Raw genomic sequence first — 19,183 nt, 5'->3', positions numbered from 1 at the left:
TTAGTCCCTTTATTAATCTGTGGTCGCCACAGCGGACTGAATCACCAACTTTTCCAGCATATGTTTTACACAGCGGATGCATTTCCAGCTGCAACCCAGTACTGGGAAACATCCATACAATCTTACATTCACACACATACACATACACATAGTTTATGAAATTCACCTAGCGCATGCCTTTGGACTTGTGGGGGAAACCGGAGTACCCGGAGGAAACCCACACGGCATGGAGAACATGTAAACTGCACACAGAAATGTCAACTGGCCCAGCAGGGACTCGCACCAGTGACCTTCTTGCTGTGAGGCAACAGAGCTAACCACTGAGCCACCATGTCGCCTGTTACATTTTTATGTTACTATACAATTATTGTACACATACGTAAAAGGCTACACACACATATATAAATGTTAGGAGGACTATATGTATGTGTGCTTTTACAATAGTTCAAAATATCTACCCAGACAGCACACATACGTTGGGCCGACGTCGTGCCGATTTTCAAAATTCCATCGGCGCGATGTCGCTCAGGGAGCGTTTGCTAATTGGCAAAATGTCGCCGCGACGTCGGCAAATGATCGGAAACGCTGTCCGGCCGATGTTAGGACGACGCAACCGGAAATACCGGCCGCTCCGCGGAGGCGCTGTTCTCAGGCGTTTTGCTCATACTTATGGACCACTAGCTGCAGCAGCTGCTTATTTATAATAAACACGACACACCACTCTCAATAACAGTTGAAGATTTATTAATATTTTCACAATCATACAAATAGATTAATCAACTTTTATCACACATAACCATGTTTTACAGCGTTTAAAACAAAACCAACAAGTTGTACTATAACCATGGCTGAACTACTGTGCAATAAAGATTTTAAATACAAAGTTCATTGCAGCATTTATATTAAGACCATAGGAATATTTACAAGTACTTCCAAACATGTACACTAAGGGTGACTATAGTTTACTATAGTAAAAACACAAATAACTTGTGTAAGCACATGTTATAATGCTTATAATTTCTTAAATAGTGTTAAAGAAAATGCATGTTTCCAAGACTATAATTTTAAAATACAAGATAATACCAGTCATGTGTTCAGTATCCAAAAGACTTTCTTCAGGGAGTTACAATAATAAAAGAGGACACAAACACAAAATAAATACCAAGCAAACAATATTTACAGTAGTAAATAAAATCATACAAATTAAAATAATTTGATAAAATCTTATTAAAGTCTGTGGTCAAATTTTTTTTTTACATTTTTTTTTTTATAAATGGCATTCAACAATTTGCAATATCCTCTGAACTAATAACACATCAATAATATAATATAACAATACTTTCTCAGAGATAACCAGTTTTTTTTTAAGCAAACTCTAATGCACGACACAAAACAGATTTTGTCAATATATATATATATATACACACACACACACACACACACATATATATATATATATATATATATATATATATAAAATCCCTTAATTTCTGTTTAACGGAAATATTTTTTAACACATTTCTAAATCACAATAGTTTTAATAACTCATTTCTAATAACTGAGTAAATAATATTTGACTAGATATTCTTCAAGACACTTCTATACAGCTTAAAGTGACATTTAAAGGCTTAACTAGGTTAATTAGCTTAACTAAGCAGGTTAGGGTAATTAGGCAAGTTATTGTATATCGATGGTTTGTTCTGTAGACAGTCGAAAAAAAATTGCTTAAAGGGGCTAATAATATTGACCTTAAAATGTTTTTTAAAAAATTCAAAACTGCTTTTATTCTAGCCGAAATAAAAGAAATAAGACTTTCTCCAGAAGAAAAAATAAAATTTTCTTGCTCTGACCTGACTGGTTGTAAATTGTGTACAATGTTCCAAGAAAACAGACAAAATTAAAAGAAATAACCTGTCGTTTAGTTTTGTTTTATCTTGCGGAATGTTGCTTACACATAAAAGGGGATATATAGGTGGAATAAAAAGTGTCAGTGTGTCGCCATCCTCTAAATTGTTCTTGTATGTTGTCTTCATCTTTAGTCTTCACAAGTGAGGCTGGCCCAAACCGCGACTGCAGTAGCCAAATCTAATCCTTGTAGTGGGAACCCTTAAATAAAGCAAGAAACCAAAAGGAGAAAGATTAGCATTGCAGCAGTTCATATTACCACAAATATATATTATTTGTTTCATGACATATAACTGGAGTATGTGTTATGCAAGTGCCTAGCTTAAATGTGTAATTTAATTTAAACTTAAAGAGTGTGTCTGAGCACAAATTTACAGAAAAGCCATTTGAAAGTTAAATTCCTTGTGAAATCATAATGAATATTTTTTTTGGTTTTTAGTATCATTGTGTTAGTATAAATGTGTATCTAAATATATGTCTAATCTTCAGATACCACATTACATGCAAATTAAACTAAGTTTCGTCAACTAAAATGTCACACTGTACACTACATTTAATATATCATAGCTAGGGCCAGGAGGAATCTGCGGATGTTTTTTGCTATTTCTGCTGAAAATTTTGGTGGAAGTCTGTGGATTTCTGCGGAATTATTTTGGGAGTATCATAACTAAAACCTTACTATATGAAATAAGTTTTCTTTAATGTTTAAAATGCAAATCCAATTAGATTCACTTTATTTGGTAAATAAAGCAAGTTTTTCATATAACATATCTAGTAAGACAGAAAATATTACTGTACAAACCTCATTGTACATAAATCAGACGAACATTTTCACATTAGTCAATAATATTACTGAAATTAATTAAAAAACTGAATAAATATAGATTTACACACATTTACTCAAGTAAATAAACAGAATTAATGATAGGCTAAACATCTGCGGAGTTCTGCGAAAAATCCGGGTGGGTCTAATCATAGCTTTATTTCTGCTACAAAAACAATTATATGTAGGCTATAGAGGAGGATATATGAAGAAATTATATATTCAACTCTCTAATTAAATGCACCTGATGCAGCTAATCAAGTCTTTTAGGCTCATTTGAAAACTTAAATGACGTGTTGGACCACAGTTGGACAACGTTCAGTGAGAATACTTTTTGCACAAATTCTTTTTGTTCTAAAGAAACATGTCTGATTGTTAGCAATCATCAAAGAGCAAAATTTTTTTTTTTCAAATAAATACTATGCTCTTAAAAATAAACTTTTCATACATCAAGAATACTAAAAATGTTTATTTAAAATGTTTTATATAAAAAAAAAATAGCTTGAGGAGAGAATCAGTACATTGGAATACTATTTTTTCAGAAGGATCATGTGACACTATTAATTATATACATTGTATTAAATTCACAGTATTACTGCTTGACTGTATTAATTAAATAAAGCTGACACTATCAGAAGAGAATTTACCATACCAACCTAAAAGCTATGAAACAGTAGTGTATGTTTAGGATGTTACTTACTAGTCCTATTGTACTTTGGAGAGGTTGTCTGACAGGAGGATCCCTTCAACTCAGCAGAATTCTCAGCAGAGCATCAGCGTACACCAATCTAAGAATAAAATAAGCAATTTGTTAAAAACCAAAAATATATATATTTTATATTTCCAGGTTTATAGGAAAGAAGAAAGCTAAAGCAGATTTAAAATGTAGAAAAAAAATAAAACCTAATGACAATTTAATGGCACAACATACCCCAAACTAAGCACGCTCAAGTGGTTAATTTACATAAATGACAACTGCTGCTCATTATACCAATATTAACTGTTAAGGATTCATTCATTCATTTTCTTTTGGGCTTAGTCCCTTTATTAATCTGGGGTCGCCACAGCAGAATGAAAGGCCAACTTATCCAGCATATGTTTTACGCAGCGGATGCCCTTCCAGCTGCAACCAATACACACTCATTCACACACACTTATACACTATGGTCAATTTTAGCATACCCAATTCACCTATGTCTTTGGACTTGGGAAAACCGGAGCACCCGGAGGAAACCCACGCCAAAACGGGGAGAGCATGCAAACTTCACACAGAAACGCCAACTGCCCCAGCCGAAGCTCGAAGCAGCGACCTTCTTGCTGTAAGGCAAACGTGCTACCCTCTGCACCACCGTGCTGCCCTGTTAAGGAATCAGATTAATATAAATGAATTGACATGTTTATTTAGTGTCTGACACATTAAATATTGCATTTTTAAATATTGTTTCATTTTAAGATTTATTTCAGAATAACTATAGAACCTGGATATATCGTCACATTTTCATGCACAGCAGCATTTCCAAGAACATAGAAAAACAGAATATAGGCCAACTAAAAAAAAAATAAATAAAAAAACTCTGACTAAATGCTTCAAGTAACTGGCTAGGAATGGGCAGGTATAAGATTCTGAGGGTATAATCTTGGATAAAAATACCATAGGTTCACAGTATTGTGATTACTGCTCTGAAATGTGTTTTTTTTTTTATCTCTGTGTAAAAAACAGCTACTTTTTCCCCATTGAACACAATATGTTTTATTTTAAGAAACATTTAAAATATTTTGTAACAGTAAACATGCCAGGCTAAATAATAATTTAATAAAATAGTACTATCTTCATTAGACTCAAAAACACTGATTTCTTGTGAAGGTATAATAAGCTATTTGTTTTTCAGATGTTTGCTGAATCGTGAGCTGACCAGTAGCTTTTGATGTGGAGGGTCTTTTGCTGCTGTAGATAATGTTGGACTATTTTTTTAAGTCTTTGATAACGCGCTAAAAACCATATACAATGCATCCGGAAAGTATTGATAGCGCTTCACTTTTTCCACATTTTTAATGTTTCAGTCTTGTTTCAAAATGGATTAATTTCATTACTTTCCTCAAAATTCTACACACAATCCCCATAATGTGTGTTGACCCGATTTTAGTTAATCATTTACAAGTCAATATTGCCTATATGGATTGTGATTTAAAAAAAAAATTAACATGTAAAATTGCAGTGTTAAATGCAATGCCATCAAACATTTTAGACGCACCAGTGCAAAAAGCTAGTCTAGAGCACTCAGGATGCTGGTGTAGTTCTAGTTAAATTCAGTTCAGTTAAAGCTGTATATGCAGCCGGTCTCAAGTATAGGATTTAGTATTTAACTAATCTTAACAACTAAACATTTACGAGTCTGTATTAGCCAGCTCATGTACTACAATGTAACAGATACTGTATATTGCCACCTTGATACTTAAGCTTTCTTTAAAATATTTTGTGTTCAACCGATTAATTAATTCTTTCATTTAATTTTTTCAGTGCAATAGTATAGCTTACACTGGTGTATTTGTATGGACCCCCTAAAATAGCGGAGGCCACTTTCTGGCCACCCAAGTATAAACTTCTAGCCTAGCCACTGTGAACTACCTGTCTGTCCTGCTCCAGAACTCTTTGTCGGCTGCTTGTATGTCTGGATACAGCTGCACAAGTCTTTTAACACTGACAAATACAGCCTCTGCACATCCTCACAACCAGGAGAACAGAATGATCAGGAGGACCTGAAAAATATAACCAACTGAAATCAGTTGAAATGTATTTTGTCTTGTGATGATGACACAAAAATAAATTATTTTTCACAAAGGATGTGCTGTTACCTATGAAACGGTCTATAATGAATGATCTTTTGATCCTGTTTCCTTGATGTCATTCACTCAGAGATGGTTTGGACATTTGATTGTATCTAAACTGTAATGAATTTAAGTTACAAAAACATTGATAGCAGGACCATTGATCTTGTAACTTATACAAATTGTTAAGTATTGAACAAGTCTGCAACCAAACTAGTCAAGTTAATAATACTAATCTCAACTCAACTATGATTAGTTGTCTTGTTTCTGCTGCCCAGACGGTCACACCTGCTTATAAAAAAAGGAAAAAGTATGGTATTTTTACAACAATGAAACTGCAAACAACTTAACTATAAGGGGGTAAGCAGTGAGCATCTTTTATTATAAGCAATTTACTGAATACTTTGTCACTGGTATTACCTAAAAACCAAACGTCCCAAGTTTGGCTCATAGCTGTCCACACATCTGCCCAGTAGCTTGTGGTAATACTGAAGACACTGATCAGCTGGTCCAACTGAGTTTGGAGTTGAACTGCAATCAGGCATCCAATACTGCAAAGAAAGAGAAACTCACTTTGGGTTAACAAATAATGTAATCCCATCCACGCATTTCAAGTAATTGTGCAGTTAATTCTCTTAAAATGAATGAATGAATTCTCTTATTGAATTTTCTGAGAGCTTATGAATATATTTTGTCTTCCCAAAATAGCATGTACTGAAACACAAAATTATATAAATATAATTTAATAAGAGCGTGACGTGGTGGCACAATAGGTAGTGCTGTCGCCTTACAGCAAGGATGCTGACTCGAGCCTCGGCTGGATCAGCTGGCATTTCTGTGTGGAGTTTGCAAATTCTCCCTGCGTTTGCGTGGGTTTTCTCTGGGTGCTCCGGTTTTGCCTACAAGTCCAAAGACATGGGGTACAGGTGAATTGGGTAGGCTAAATTGTCTGTAGTGTATGAGTGAGAATAAGCGTATATGGTTGTTTCCCAGTGATGGGTTGCAGCTGTAAGGGCATCCACTGCGTAAAACATATGCTGGATAAGTTGACAGTTCATTCCGCTGTGGTTACCCCAGATTAATAAAGGGACTAAGCAGAAAAGAAAATTAATGAATGAATTTAATAAGAGTTAAACTGATCTGTTAACATGTCTGTCAGAAGCTGATCTACCTTATAATTAATTTTTTGCTTAATTTTTTTTTAAAAGGGAAATCAATACCCACACATATACATATATATACACACATATATATATATATAAAATGTATATAAAAATATAATATATATAAAAAATGGTTCCAGTAGTAAGGCTCCTTAAAGTTAAACTACATATTCACATTCCTCATCTGTCTACTGTTACATTATACTAATTACTGTTACATACAGTGGCCGAGAGTGCGAAAGAGAGTAATAAAACACAGACAAAGAAGACAGCTTTGTCACTTTTTCTATGCTATTTGTGAGATTGTGTATGTTGTCAAACTGATGAAAATGTTTTCTCAATTTACTTTAACATTTTTATAACTTACAGCCGTTGTTAAATTTAAAAGTATTTTAAACATGGATGTACATCTAAATGCATATAGGGCACATCTCAAAACATTATTAAATTTTTCCAGATAAATCAATTTTGAAATAAAACGTATATTAATCTCTAGACTTGCATCTCCCTGATCTTTTTAAAAGAACGGCCCCTCGTTGCTCATCACTGTTTGACAAGTGTCTGGCAGTCCGTCAAAAATATACTTACATATAAAAATATACTTACATATAAAGATGTTCATCAGCTACACGGCACTTAGGTTAAACTTTGACCTCCTTTTCAGTTGATGTGGAAAACAAAACCAAAAGAAAGACAAAACAAAACGACTGAATACAAGTTGCATATCATGCCTGTACAAATCAAAATTTATTCATTTAGGGCTTACATTGACTTGTTTGAGGATGAGTTAAGGTGTAAGGGATGGGTGAACGGTTTAAATATACATGTAATTCATAGCTATGATGTAAAGCTGAATTTTCAGCATCATTACTCAAGTCTTTAGTGTCACTTGATCTTTCAGAAATCTTTTTTAAAGATGTTGATTTAGTGCTTGAGGTTGAACTAATATTATGGTGATTATCAAATGGTGCTGATTTGCTGCTCAAGAAACATTTCTGATTGCTATCAATGCTAAAAACAGATGTGATGACAAATAATTCAGTGTAAACTTTTTTCTAAGATTTAATAAATCAATTAATTAAAAAAAATAAAACAAAATGAAAATCACAAATATTACTTCTTTAGCAGCAAATCTGCATATTTATTAAGTTCTGAAGAATCATGTGATGTGAAATTTAACACCACTCACATGTTTCAATGTCAAAACTTTCTTAAAATAACTGCAATAAAGACAAGTAACAGATGCATAATATATAGACATGTAACATGTGCATAATGATGTGCAATGGAAATTCATATGAATTAATCCTCTGCTTAAAGTTACCTGTCTTTCCTGCATCTCTGTGATCAGCTCCCATCAGAAATTTAGGAATCTTGTGTTATGTTTTCTGTAGCAGGGGGTTATTCTCACTCCTGAAACCACAGAACACTTTTTTTACTTAACATTTGTTTAAGATAACGTTAACGTTACTATGAAATATCAAAACACGATTGAACTTTTGATTCACGGTCCTTTACAGTACAATGCGTATTAGACTAACGTTACATATGGAGTGCATTAAATAAAACATTGACAAAACCTCTCATCTACACATAAAGAATAAATAAAAGCCTAAACTTTAACAAACAAGTTTAACAAGAGCTAACATTAAGTAAGTTAACGTAATATTACCCCGACGCTAACGTTACCAGTGCTAATATGCTAACGGACTTTTACGAAGACTTACCACTCTTATATAACATAATATTCAACTGAATATTCATCAATAGCCAATAATAAAAGCGTGAGGAACAGTTTTATGTATTATTTGCTTTGTTTTAGGGACTAAACTTACCTGAAAACTGTCAAAACGGCAGCTTGAGAGAAGTCGTGTTGTGTCTTTCAGGTGGTGTCGTGTCGTGTTGTAGCTTCGTTTCCCATAGCAACATCCCCTCCTCTCCAGTGTTGGAATGAGACGCGCGCGCGCACATCAAAGTCACGCAGTATTACATTTATAAACATGATCACTCCATAGACAATTTAAATAATAACCTTGTATTTTATATCTTGAATTTAAAATGTATTTAGCAGTTTTATATACGCTATTATCTTTAAGACGAGCTTTATAGCCTACTAATCTGTTACAAAACAAACACTTTATTTGTGCAACAGATTCACTGTCAAAAATAAATAACCAATAAATATAAATGCCAGTATATATAAAACAAAGATGTCACTCTGTAAAAAGGTGTTTATTCAACACATTCTCACTCCCAACTCGTCACATACTGACGCTTGGTCAGGAACCCTCGGCGTCAGTTATTGACGCACAGGGTACCCCTTTAGCGTCATATTTAGACGTGCAGGGATTCCCTATAGAATCTGTGCCTGAGCCTGAGGCGTCATATGGAGACGCTGGAGGCTCGTATAATTACCAATAGATGTCAACGCATTTTTTAAAACCTGATTTACGCCTATTATCTTAGTTTTCTTATTTTAAAAATATGTAATTTTTATTTTGTTCATGAAAAGCGTCTGTAAACGGGGTCGAAACTACTGTATGAATAAACTTCGGCCCACGTGACATCCCTTCACGGTGAGTTTTACGCCGCTCTGCTATTGGTCAAACTGCATCAGCGGTGAGTTCTCAGATGAGTTCAACTGTCAACATTAAATATTACGTTAATGCTGCATAATATATTTTTATTGGAGATTAGTTGGTGTTTATAAATATTTTATCATTTACTTTATATTTAATGAGTGAAAATATATTCGGTTGTCCAGTTTAGGGTAACTATGCCTAATAAAACTTTGATTCATTCATATTATTTATTATTTTTTTACTTTAAAAAAATATTAAATTTCAAGTACTAAGTTTAAAAATGTTTTCGGCTGATATTTTTCATTTTAAATTATTTATTAAAGTTGGGGTCATTGTATGTGGCGATCTATTTTTTACAGTCTATGCTCGCTATCCCAAGGTTCATTGCGATCCCAAGGTTCACTGCGGTTTTCCACAAGGTAAGTAAAAAGTAAACAAATAAACACGATTTGTTGATAAAGCATGTACTGTAAACTAGCGACGTTATCTAATTACATCAAGTTCATTTATTAAAAACATATTTTTCTCACATATAACGTTGGTCATGCATTAGAACAATATATACATTTTAAGATAAGGAACAGTGTAACCAGATTGTTGTTTTCCACAATAGAATTCGTGCATAATCTATATATAATATGCAATATGCAACTCTAATAATACAAATGTATTCGTAATTGTTTCAATATTAAAGAACATCAAGTGTTTCCAAAGGTTTATTGTAAAAACAATTATTTTCCATGCCTTAAAACACACACACACACACACACACACACACACACACACATATATATATATATATATATATATATATATATATATATATATATATATATATATATATATATATATATATATATATATATATATAGCATAACAAAAGCTCAAGTATAACTTAAGCTGATGTATGTCACACAATGAATATCATACACTACTACCAGTACAATTTGGCCTTTACCAATTTATTTAATAAAAGAAAGAATCTATCATCTCTAAATTGTGGTAAAGAGGCACAACAAGCTGTCTTCTTTTCAAATATTATGTCAGTCAGGATGGTAATGGTAAAATTCAAGGATTACCTTGCACCTTCTCAGAAATTTACCATTGATCATATGTATTACAAGTGGCTGGATTGTTTTTAACACAAGCAACGTTTTTTTAAATCATTATCTTAAACAGATTAAGGCTCATTTTGGACTACACTTACATTACTTTACAACTGCTCAATGCAGTACTGATGTATCTAGTAGTTTAGTGGTTTAATGTCACATCTGTTTTTATTCATTTCAGATGCAGAAACTTTTGACATATGAATTCATCTTGACTAAGGGTAATGTTTTTGTTCAGAATTAATCATTATTTAAAATCATTGTATTTTCTTTGTTATTATGTACAGATTTTAAAAGAATGTACTTTCTTTTAATAAAGAACTCTTCACAGCACTGCAGCTAAACAGTCACAACCTCACAGAGCTGCACAACTGCCCCACTCAGATCAGTGCTGAAGCTGGAACCTCATCTTGTGTACAGCAAAGGCAGAGCTGAAAATTCACTGTTTGTCTTGTATTGTGTGGTAAGTCATAGTTTTATTAATTTTTTTATTTTATTGCAACACTAAGTAGTCCATTCTGTGGCCAATATGATATAAAGGGCCTAAAATGGGACTGACGTGATCATTGTTTTGATTTCTAGATAAGTACTCATGGGGCTACACATGCAGCTGAAGTTAGCTTCATTGAGTAGGACATTTCTTTCAGTATACTCTTAAAGAGATTCACCCAAAAATGAAAATTCTGTCATTATTGACTCATCCTTCACTTGTTCCAAATATGTCTGACTTGCTTACTTCAGTTAAACACAAAAAAATTATATTTTAAAGAAAGATGAAAACCTGCAAACACTGACTTCCATGGTATTTGTTTTTTTCCTACTATGTATGTCAATGTTTTCAGCTTTCTAGCTTTCTTCAAAAAACTTCCTTCATGTTCAACACAAAGTAACTTGGAAGTTTTTAAAAAAGGTTTACAACCACTTAAAGGAGAGTAAATAGTGAACTGTTCCTTTAACCCAATCTAGTTGACTTTACTAGAAAATTGTATAGAAACCCAGTGCCTTAAACCCCTTACATTTTATACAAGGTACAACTTAACAGCCATACTTGAATTAAAATATTACTGTAAGTTCAAGAAGATTGTAAAGGTTCTAGGTTAATTTAAAGTGGGTTGTTTAGTTTCACCTTGTGTAAAAACATAAAGGGTTTAAGGCAACATGTTTCGATGCAGTTTTCTAATAAAGTCAACTAGTTTGGGTTAAGAGTGTAATGGGTTACAGTAATAGCAGTGAATCATGCAGGCATAAAATAAATGTTTAGCCATGTAAAGCAATAAGCTTGTTATAATTTAGAAATATTTTTAGGGTGGAGCACTGTATGCTGTTGTAGTTTTCATATAATTGATGAGTCAAACATGAGATGTGTTTTAAATTGCAAGACGTGAATTAACAATATGTTCATCAAGATTCAAATCTTGCATCTTATATTTTTTAAGGTTTTGGCCCAATAATACCCATATTCTGCAATTTAAAAAATCATGCTGGAATTTGTGTCAGCATTCCCTTCAATGAAAACTACAACAGTGGACATCAGTGGTGATAAAAATGTATGTGAAGGATAAGGGTGTTCATAATGAGAAGTGCAGTCACTATCCTGATCTCTGAGTTTGTAGAACTGACAGATCTGCTTGGAATAAATGGAAACATGCTGGAAATGTTTAACCTATTATACAGTTAATTCAAGAGTGCCAGGTTTAATGACACTTTACATATATAAATAAATATCACTGAACTTTCTAAATGAAACCTAACACTCATTCTTTGTTCAGTAATGATGTTGTGCACTTCTAATACTTTACAGTGGCAAAACCTGGAATAACACATGGGAGCCCTCCAGGAATTGCTGACACTTTACGCCCAAGTCTCCTCATGCTAACCGGATTGCAATATGACAGTCTAGTCAGCATAAACACCTGGACTCACCAAGCACACTTTGGTTCTCAGTGTTTTGTAAAAATAGTTTTTGCTATTCTTCAGTAAATACTTGAATATGTTTTGAACTTATTCTACTTTTGATGTTTAAGTTCAGAAAGTTGTTATTATAAACATAATTTGCATTTGTCATGAACTTGACTTCTTGTTGTTGTGAAAGCTGTTTATTATGATGGCATTTCCAAAGGCATCATTTGAAAAGATTTTTTGCAGTGCAGTTTTACTTGAGCTTGACATACCAGATGTATGACATGAATAAATATCACAAAATAAATATAATAATATTACAAAATATACATTTCCTTCAATTATAATTGTTTTTAATCATTTATATATGTATGGTAATATATTATTGCATTAAAAACTTATAAAATATATATTTTTGGTTAAAATATATATTTTTGCATTTTTTTGTGATTTTTATTATTTATTTTTATTTGTGGCATTATAAATAAATTATAAATGTTTCATTAAAAATGTATTGTGTTTATTTGCATACTCATTTACAATGAACTACTATTTATACTATTTAATGGGCACTATATTTGTCATTTAAGTTTGACATATATTTATATTTGTATACCTACATGATGCAGGGTTTAGTTACAGCAAATGCTTGAAATGTTTTCAAACATGAAGCTTTTTTATTATTTTATTATTCGTTTCAAATTAAGTATACTGCCTATGATCTGGTTTTACTATGATCATTTTGCACATCAGGTTATTCCCACAAAGTAATCTCACGGTAAATATACATTTGTATTTTTAATAAGACAACAAATAACATGTAATATTAATACACATTTTGATATTTAAGTTATATTATAAGGTTATAATCAACCTTCAGCCGGAAGATTACCAAATAGAGACAAAGTGTGACGTAGATTGCGACGTTGTGATTGGACTATAACTTCAAAGCCAAATTAAAAGATCCTTCGTGTTGCTAACTATGTTTTGCTAACTTTGCCACTTTACTAACAGTGTCCTTTATCAATGAGTTATCGCTGTGTTTTAAATAGTTAACGATTAACCAAGATCGTAACCCTAAACTTAACCCTAACTACACCTTTCAAGGAACTACAATTTGTAGCGCCATGTCTTTCCCCTCCCATCTATACAGCGACAAAGGATTGTGGGTAATGTAGTTTAAAGCCTTTTTGTAATAAAATGGAACAGATACAAATTTTAATGAACTAAAGACTATCTGAATAAGGTCATTGTGCATATATTTATGACATATATGAAAGCCAGGCATAAATTTGTTATTTTACAATGAGTATTTTTTAAACAGCTTTTATTGACTTGATCAGTATATATCAGACTATTATATCCAACATTATTTATTGAACATAGCATAGGTAATAGTCTTGCTGATATTCTCTCACTCATTTCTCGTTTGAAATGTGAATACTTTTTCCTTTTCTACGGGGCTCTACTCATCCCCATCATGAGTAAAAGGCAGTTAACCTATGTAGATGTATTATCTTCAACATGGACAAGAAATTGTATTGTCACATGTACATTTGTGGTAAAAAAAAAAAAAAAAAAAAAGCTGTAAAAATAAGCTAAACATTAGTATCTTCTTTAATTACAAGTTATTAGCAATAGTGATCTATGTTCATCACAAATGTTATGAGTTCAGAATAATATGTGTGGATGTAATTCTGAAAGTGTGTTTCATTAATGGTCATCATGTGATATTTAATTGTTTTCACTTTATTTGAAATATGGATAAAAGCTCTTTTAAAATATGTAAATGTTTATAAATAAAACCTTTTTAAAGACGTGTATTTGTTTAAAAACCACTCTTTATCTGATTATTTTTACTTTCTAAATCTTCAACTGTTTGTGTAACAGTATGATTTGATGACAATGGATGAACTTGTGTTTAATAATGATTCCACATAATGTCTTTGTCCTGCATGTGGGTTAATTATTTTCTTTATGATCAAATGATTGTAAGATTTGCTGCATTGTAAGAATCATGAAAATATTGAGAAATGAGGTAACAATGATGAAAAGATATCCTTTCAAATGCTGCGAATAGTTCAAACCTCCAAATGATTAAAAATACATAGCCATTAACCAACAAAATAAAAGTGCAAACATTTAAATTATCTAAACTAGAAGTAAAATAGTTCTGTGCTGTATTTATAAGTTAATGTGTAGTTCTATGTCTACCAAAAATACATATTTCAATACATATTTTATTTTTATTCATTCATTTTCTTTTTGGCTTAGTACCTTTATTAACCAGGGGTCGCCACAGTGCTATGAACCGCCAACTTTTCCAGCATGTTTTTATGCAGCAGATGCTCTTCCAGCCGCAATCCATCTCTTGGAAAATATTTTATTTTTTATCTTGCATTCAATAAAACATTATACAAAGTTAATTTTTATTTTCAGAATAACAACAGTCGCACTGTTATCTCACAACAAGTGCAGCAGTTTTTTGTTAGACATTCTAACAAATTAATACAAATGTTTCAAAGTAAGGACAAAAATAAAAGGAGATAATTTTTTTTTTTTTTTTAGAAAAATCCATGAGGACCAAATGGATCCATCAGATCTTTGGTGTAAGTCATAGGTTAATTTTTCCAGAGGTAGAAGTGTGGTTGCCTGACTCAGCCACATATTGACTGGAGGTATCTGAGCAGTTGACCATAATAATGTACATTTTTTGCCCAAGTATATGCAAAAATTAAATTTATCATAAAAATGTATCATAAAATTAATATTTTAAAAGCTCTTAATGTCACTTAATGTAATAATTTCATTTTAATATAGAGTTCCTTAAATCGTTATATGTTGTAAGCAGTTAGGCATACAATAATGCTCTTAATTTACAACACTGATTGATTTTAGAGGAATGCTTACATACTGTACATATCTATGTATTTTTAAAAAAAAAGACAATTTGGTTATAGATGATGACAATTTTATTAAATTTTTTACAGATTTTATTACATGCTTTAGATTCAGGGTTAAGGTCATCCTCTTCTGGATTACAGTAAAAGAAAATCCACAGTCAATGTCATACTCATCAGCTGGAGCTTTATTTAAAAAAAATCTATGTTCTCTGCTCCAGCCAAAACTTGCAGGTACCTTGCAGGTCTCTAGATTGCACCATCGTATTGTTGTTTATTTCTCAGTTATTTTGTTGCTTTTTGAGAATGATGATCCATAGACCTTTTAACCCCTCTTCGTTAAGGCCACATGTCGAATCTTAAAAGAAGAACACAACAACATAAAAATATATTAATATCCTTTGGACTGGGTAACCTTATGCTTATGTCTGTGCCAAAAAATACAAATACATACCAGTACATTTCAGTAGCAAACAAGCAAGAAAGTTCTTTGAAAGAACCAGGATGAGTTGAAAGGTATTTATAGTGGTTGACCATCTCTGCCACAAGAATCCTCTGCTTCTCCTGAAGAATCCTGACTAGCAGGATGATGTTGAACACCCTCCTCTTTGTTGCTGGGTCAGCAGAGTCTGAAATATATTTATGAAAAGAAAGTTGTATAACAAGGATTATACGTCAACTTTTAAAGAATCAACACTGACAGAAGTCTAGTGTACATACCATGCCATATGACGAAGACATCCATATCACTTCTTCTTTTTGTTGTCTTTGCTTCTGCTACTAAAAAAAAAAGACAGTAACAGTAACACAATTTTTCATGACTACATGTAATATTAATAAGAATTTCCTCACCGTCTGCCCACTCCTCTACATCACAGACCAAAGTCTTCCAATTGGTTTCCAGTCACTGCCAGTTTCATGGATTCTGTTTTGCAACTTGCTTTGCAGAGCTGTTGCGGTCTACAGTGATAAGCAATCAAAAAATCACAATACTATTTAAATAGGTTACAGAACAACTAAAACAAATTCTACTGGATATTGTTACCTTCTGATATCAACAGGTCAGCGAGATGGCCAAATTGTTGAATATCTGCTAATTCCAGCACATGACCATGAGAGTTACAGTAGCATGTCTGGTCACTGCAATCCTATAGAAGAAATACTGCACTGTTCAACCTCCTTCCCAAAAGTAAAACCAGGCATATCCTGGTATGCCTCACTCCATTTCACCTGGTTAACATATACAAACAAACAAACAAACAAACAAACAAACAAACAAACAAACAAATAAATAAATAAGTAAACCAATAAGTTTTGGCATTTACTTGTAGATCAGTTTAAGACAATCACATAGTTCATCTATCTCAGATATAAACTCATGTGATTAGGCATGAAACACACTAAAATCATGGGCTTAAAGATGGTGCTGAAACTTTGGACAGCTTTTTGCAACTCTTTGGAGGTAGTGTCATTAGTTGATGTAGTCCACAAATCTTCCTGTCAATTCTTAATCCTTAGCTGTAAATAAACCTTCAAAAATGCCAGTGTTTGAAAAAGGAATGAAACAGTAGAGAACAAGTGCATAACAGTTTATATCTTCTAATCTAATTTTCTTAGGTGAACATCACAGAGCTGTTTTCTTGTTAATTTAGTTTCAACACATACAGTTTAAAGTACCTCGTGCATTCTTGAAATGGTTATGCTTATGGTTCATATCTACTTAAATTGGCAGTATATCTAGTTTGGAAGCAGAACAGATGAAGGGCTCTTCCTTGCAAATACTATCCACCTTGTATTGCACAGACTCCCACTCAAGAATATCTCAGAAAAATGTCTGCTGAGATCTTAGCAGTCCATTAAAAATAATTATACCAACATCTTTTCCACCAATGGAAAGAATATAAAAATACTTTAGGATATATTAATACTTGCATGACCAAATCTGAGATAAAAAGGCCATCAGTATGCCTTAGTTTAAATAAAACCAAAATTTTACTCTAGCCCACTGTCACCTGGGTCTACAGATACAGGGACTAATGGAAACAATGAAGTACACACTGACAGTCACTGGAGCAAGGCCCTCTCACAGTTGGGAAGATTGGAGTTCCTATGAGCTGTACCAGATAAAAACAAAAAAAAAATGTACATTTATAACATTTCTAACTTATCCTAAGACTAGTAGACAAGCAGCATAAGCAGTTCTAATTTCCTAAACCCCAATGTGGGCAGTTGATGGCCTATAAGGTGTCATAAAATCAGACAAAACAAAATACTTTCTGAAAAAGAAAAAAAATGGTTGGCCACTATCAACACCCAGAACAATTAGTTTTAAACAGTTAGGCCACAATATTTTGTGAGCTTATGCTGTAGTTTTTTAATGTTTGTCATAAACAATAGTAATAGTAAAACTAATGCGTTTCTTTCTGTTATTACAATAGTAGTGAAAGAATAAATGCATTTTATCTCATACAATCATATATGCCTAAACAATGTAGATATTTAATATACATGGAATGAAAAACTTCACAAACCCTTGACTGATTCCAGAGTGGTCTTGGCCTTCCTTACATGGTGGTGCTTTCTGCAGATCACCAAGTTGTCATCAAAACTTGAGCTTATAATTGAGATCTTGATGATAAATCTGAGTATAAAGGAATCACTCATGGTGATAGGCAGAAACAGGCTGAAAGACACAAGAATTAATCAAACAAATATAAATGTGTTAACAGAGATAGAGAGAGAGACAAGTGCAATTTAACATATAAACATGGGTAAAGTGATTTTACTTTTTGCTTATTAGAAAACAAAATTGGATTTTTAAAGAAATCTAAAGAACCTGAAAAGAGCAAAGAAAAAATATTCATATCTGAACAGTGAACACCTTATAATGTACACCTGTATATATATATATATATATATATATATATATATATATATATATATATATATATATGTGTGTGTGTGTGTGTGTGTGTGTGTGTGTGTGTGTGTGTGTGTGTGGTGGATTAAGCTATTTTTTTGTTTAGTTTTGTGTTGTACAAAAATTTCTGCCTTTTTCCTTTAAAGGCATGGAAAATAATTGTTTTTACAATAAACCTTTGGAAACACTTGATGTTCTTTTAATATTGAAACAATTACGAATACATTTGTATTATTAGAGTTGCATATTGCATATTATATATAGATTATGCACGAATTCTATTGTGGAAAACAACAATCTGGTTACACTGTTCCTTATCTTAAAATGTATATATTGTTCTAATGCATGACCAACGTTATATGTGAGAAAAATATGTTTTTAATAAATGAACTTGATGTAATTAGATAACGTCGCTAGTTTACAGTACATGCTTTATCAACAAATCGTGTTTATTTGTTTACTTTTTACTTACCTTGTGGAAAACCGCAGTGAACCTTGGGATCGCAATGAACCTTGGGATAGCGAGCATAGACTGTAAAAAATAGATCGCCACATACAATGACCCCAACTTTAATAAATAATTTAAAATGAAAAATATCAGCCGGAAACATTTTTAAACTTAGTACTTGAAATTTAATATTTTTTTAAAGTAAAAAAATAATAAATAATATGAATGAATCAAAGTTTTATTAGGCATAGTTACCCTAAACTGGACAACCGAATATATTTTCACTCATTAAATATAAAGTAAATGATAAAATATTTATAAACACTAACTAATCTCCAATAAAAATATATTATGCAGCATTAACGTAATATTTAATGTTGACAGTTGAACTCATCTGAGAACTCACCGCTGATGCAGTTTGACCAATAGCAGAGCGGCGTTAAACTCACCGTGAAGGGATGTCACGTGGGCCGAAGTTTATTCATACAGTAGTTTCGACCCCGTTTACAGACGCTTTTCATGAACAAAATAAAAATTACATATTTTTAAAATAAGAAAACTAAGATGATAGGCGTAAATCAGGTTTTAAAAAGTTTGTTGACATCTAT

The 19,183-nt window shown here is 32.3% G+C and overlaps 1 protein-coding gene and 3 long non-coding RNA genes across 31 annotated transcripts in view; 1 reads left to right on the top strand and 3 right to left on the bottom strand.

The window, feature by feature from the left end:
• The window catches only part of LOC147838485 (uncharacterized), a 49,639-nt gene that overhangs the window by 20,805 nt on the left and 9,651 nt on the right, over positions 1–19,183 (bottom strand). The window lies entirely within an intron of this gene.
• On the bottom strand, positions 1,898–8,623 carry LOC147831449 (uncharacterized). 24 transcript variants are annotated; one of them, XR_015521845.2, is made up of 11 exons: positions 8,553–8,623; positions 8,042–8,130; positions 7,324–7,373; positions 6,346–6,644; positions 5,975–6,105; positions 5,802–5,845; positions 5,582–5,672; positions 5,355–5,502; positions 3,920–4,086; positions 3,429–3,516; positions 1,898–2,106 (listed from the first exon to the last, which is right to left on the bottom strand). XR_015521845.2 is itself a non-coding variant. In XM_087304156.2 (10 exons), exons 2-6 carry the CDS (start codon positions 8,054–8,056, stop codon positions 5,668–5,670), a joined length of 303 nt encoding a protein of 100 aa, XP_087160282.1. In that variant the 5' UTR covers positions 8,057–8,130; positions 8,553–8,623; the 3' UTR covers positions 1,898–2,106; positions 3,429–3,516; positions 3,911–4,086; positions 5,355–5,502; positions 5,582–5,667. The 24 variants fall into 24 exon arrangements, 17 of the variants coding, with proteins under 17 accessions (XP_087160282.1, XP_087160281.1, XP_087160286.1 ...); XR_015521844.2 differs by having other exon boundaries at positions 3,911–4,086; positions 6,346–6,453; XR_015521842.2 differs by having other exon boundaries at positions 5,355–5,485; positions 6,346–6,453.
• Positions 9,676–10,865, top strand: LOC147838487 (uncharacterized). Its single transcript, XR_015521862.1, has 3 exons — positions 9,676–9,718; positions 10,590–10,629; positions 10,728–10,865. It is a non-coding gene; the product is annotated as an uncharacterized LOC147838487 (long non-coding RNA).
• On the bottom strand, positions 15,375–18,635 carry LOC147838486 (uncharacterized). 5 transcript variants are annotated; one of them, XR_015521857.1, is made up of 7 exons: positions 18,600–18,635; positions 17,739–17,890; positions 16,253–16,437; positions 16,060–16,167; positions 15,928–15,984; positions 15,662–15,836; positions 15,375–15,565 (listed from the first exon to the last, which is right to left on the bottom strand). It is a non-coding gene; the product is annotated as an uncharacterized LOC147838486 (long non-coding RNA). The 5 variants fall into 5 exon arrangements; XR_015945669.1 differs by lacking the exon at positions 18,600–18,635 and adding an exon at positions 17,266–17,321 and having other exon boundaries at positions 15,928–15,987; positions 16,253–16,355; positions 17,739–17,892; XR_015521859.1 differs by lacking the exon at positions 18,600–18,635 and adding an exon at positions 17,266–17,321 and having other exon boundaries at positions 16,253–16,355; positions 17,739–17,892.

Source organism: Danio rerio, chromosome 22 (genome assembly GCF_052040795.2).
Source record: "Danio rerio strain M-AB ecotype USA chromosome 22, GRCz13ab, whole genome shotgun sequence".
In the NCBI taxonomy this organism is placed as follows: Eukaryota; Metazoa; Chordata; class Actinopteri; order Cypriniformes; family Danionidae; genus Danio; species Danio rerio.
Note: the sequence above shows the minus strand (reverse complement) of the source record. Positions and strands in the feature narration are given on the sequence as shown.

Excerpts from the sequence above, each read along its gene's own strand:
- LOC147831449 (XM_087304149.2), bottom strand. Across the intron at positions 5,846-5,974 it reads TTGGGACGTTTGGTTTTTAG|CAGGTGTGACCGTCTGGGCA; the intron begins GTAATACCAGTG and ends TTTTTTTATAAG. Across the intron at positions 5,486-5,801 it reads AAACAAGACAACTAATCATA|GTCCTCCTGATCATTCTGTT; the intron begins GTTGAGTTGAGA and ends TATATTTTTCAG.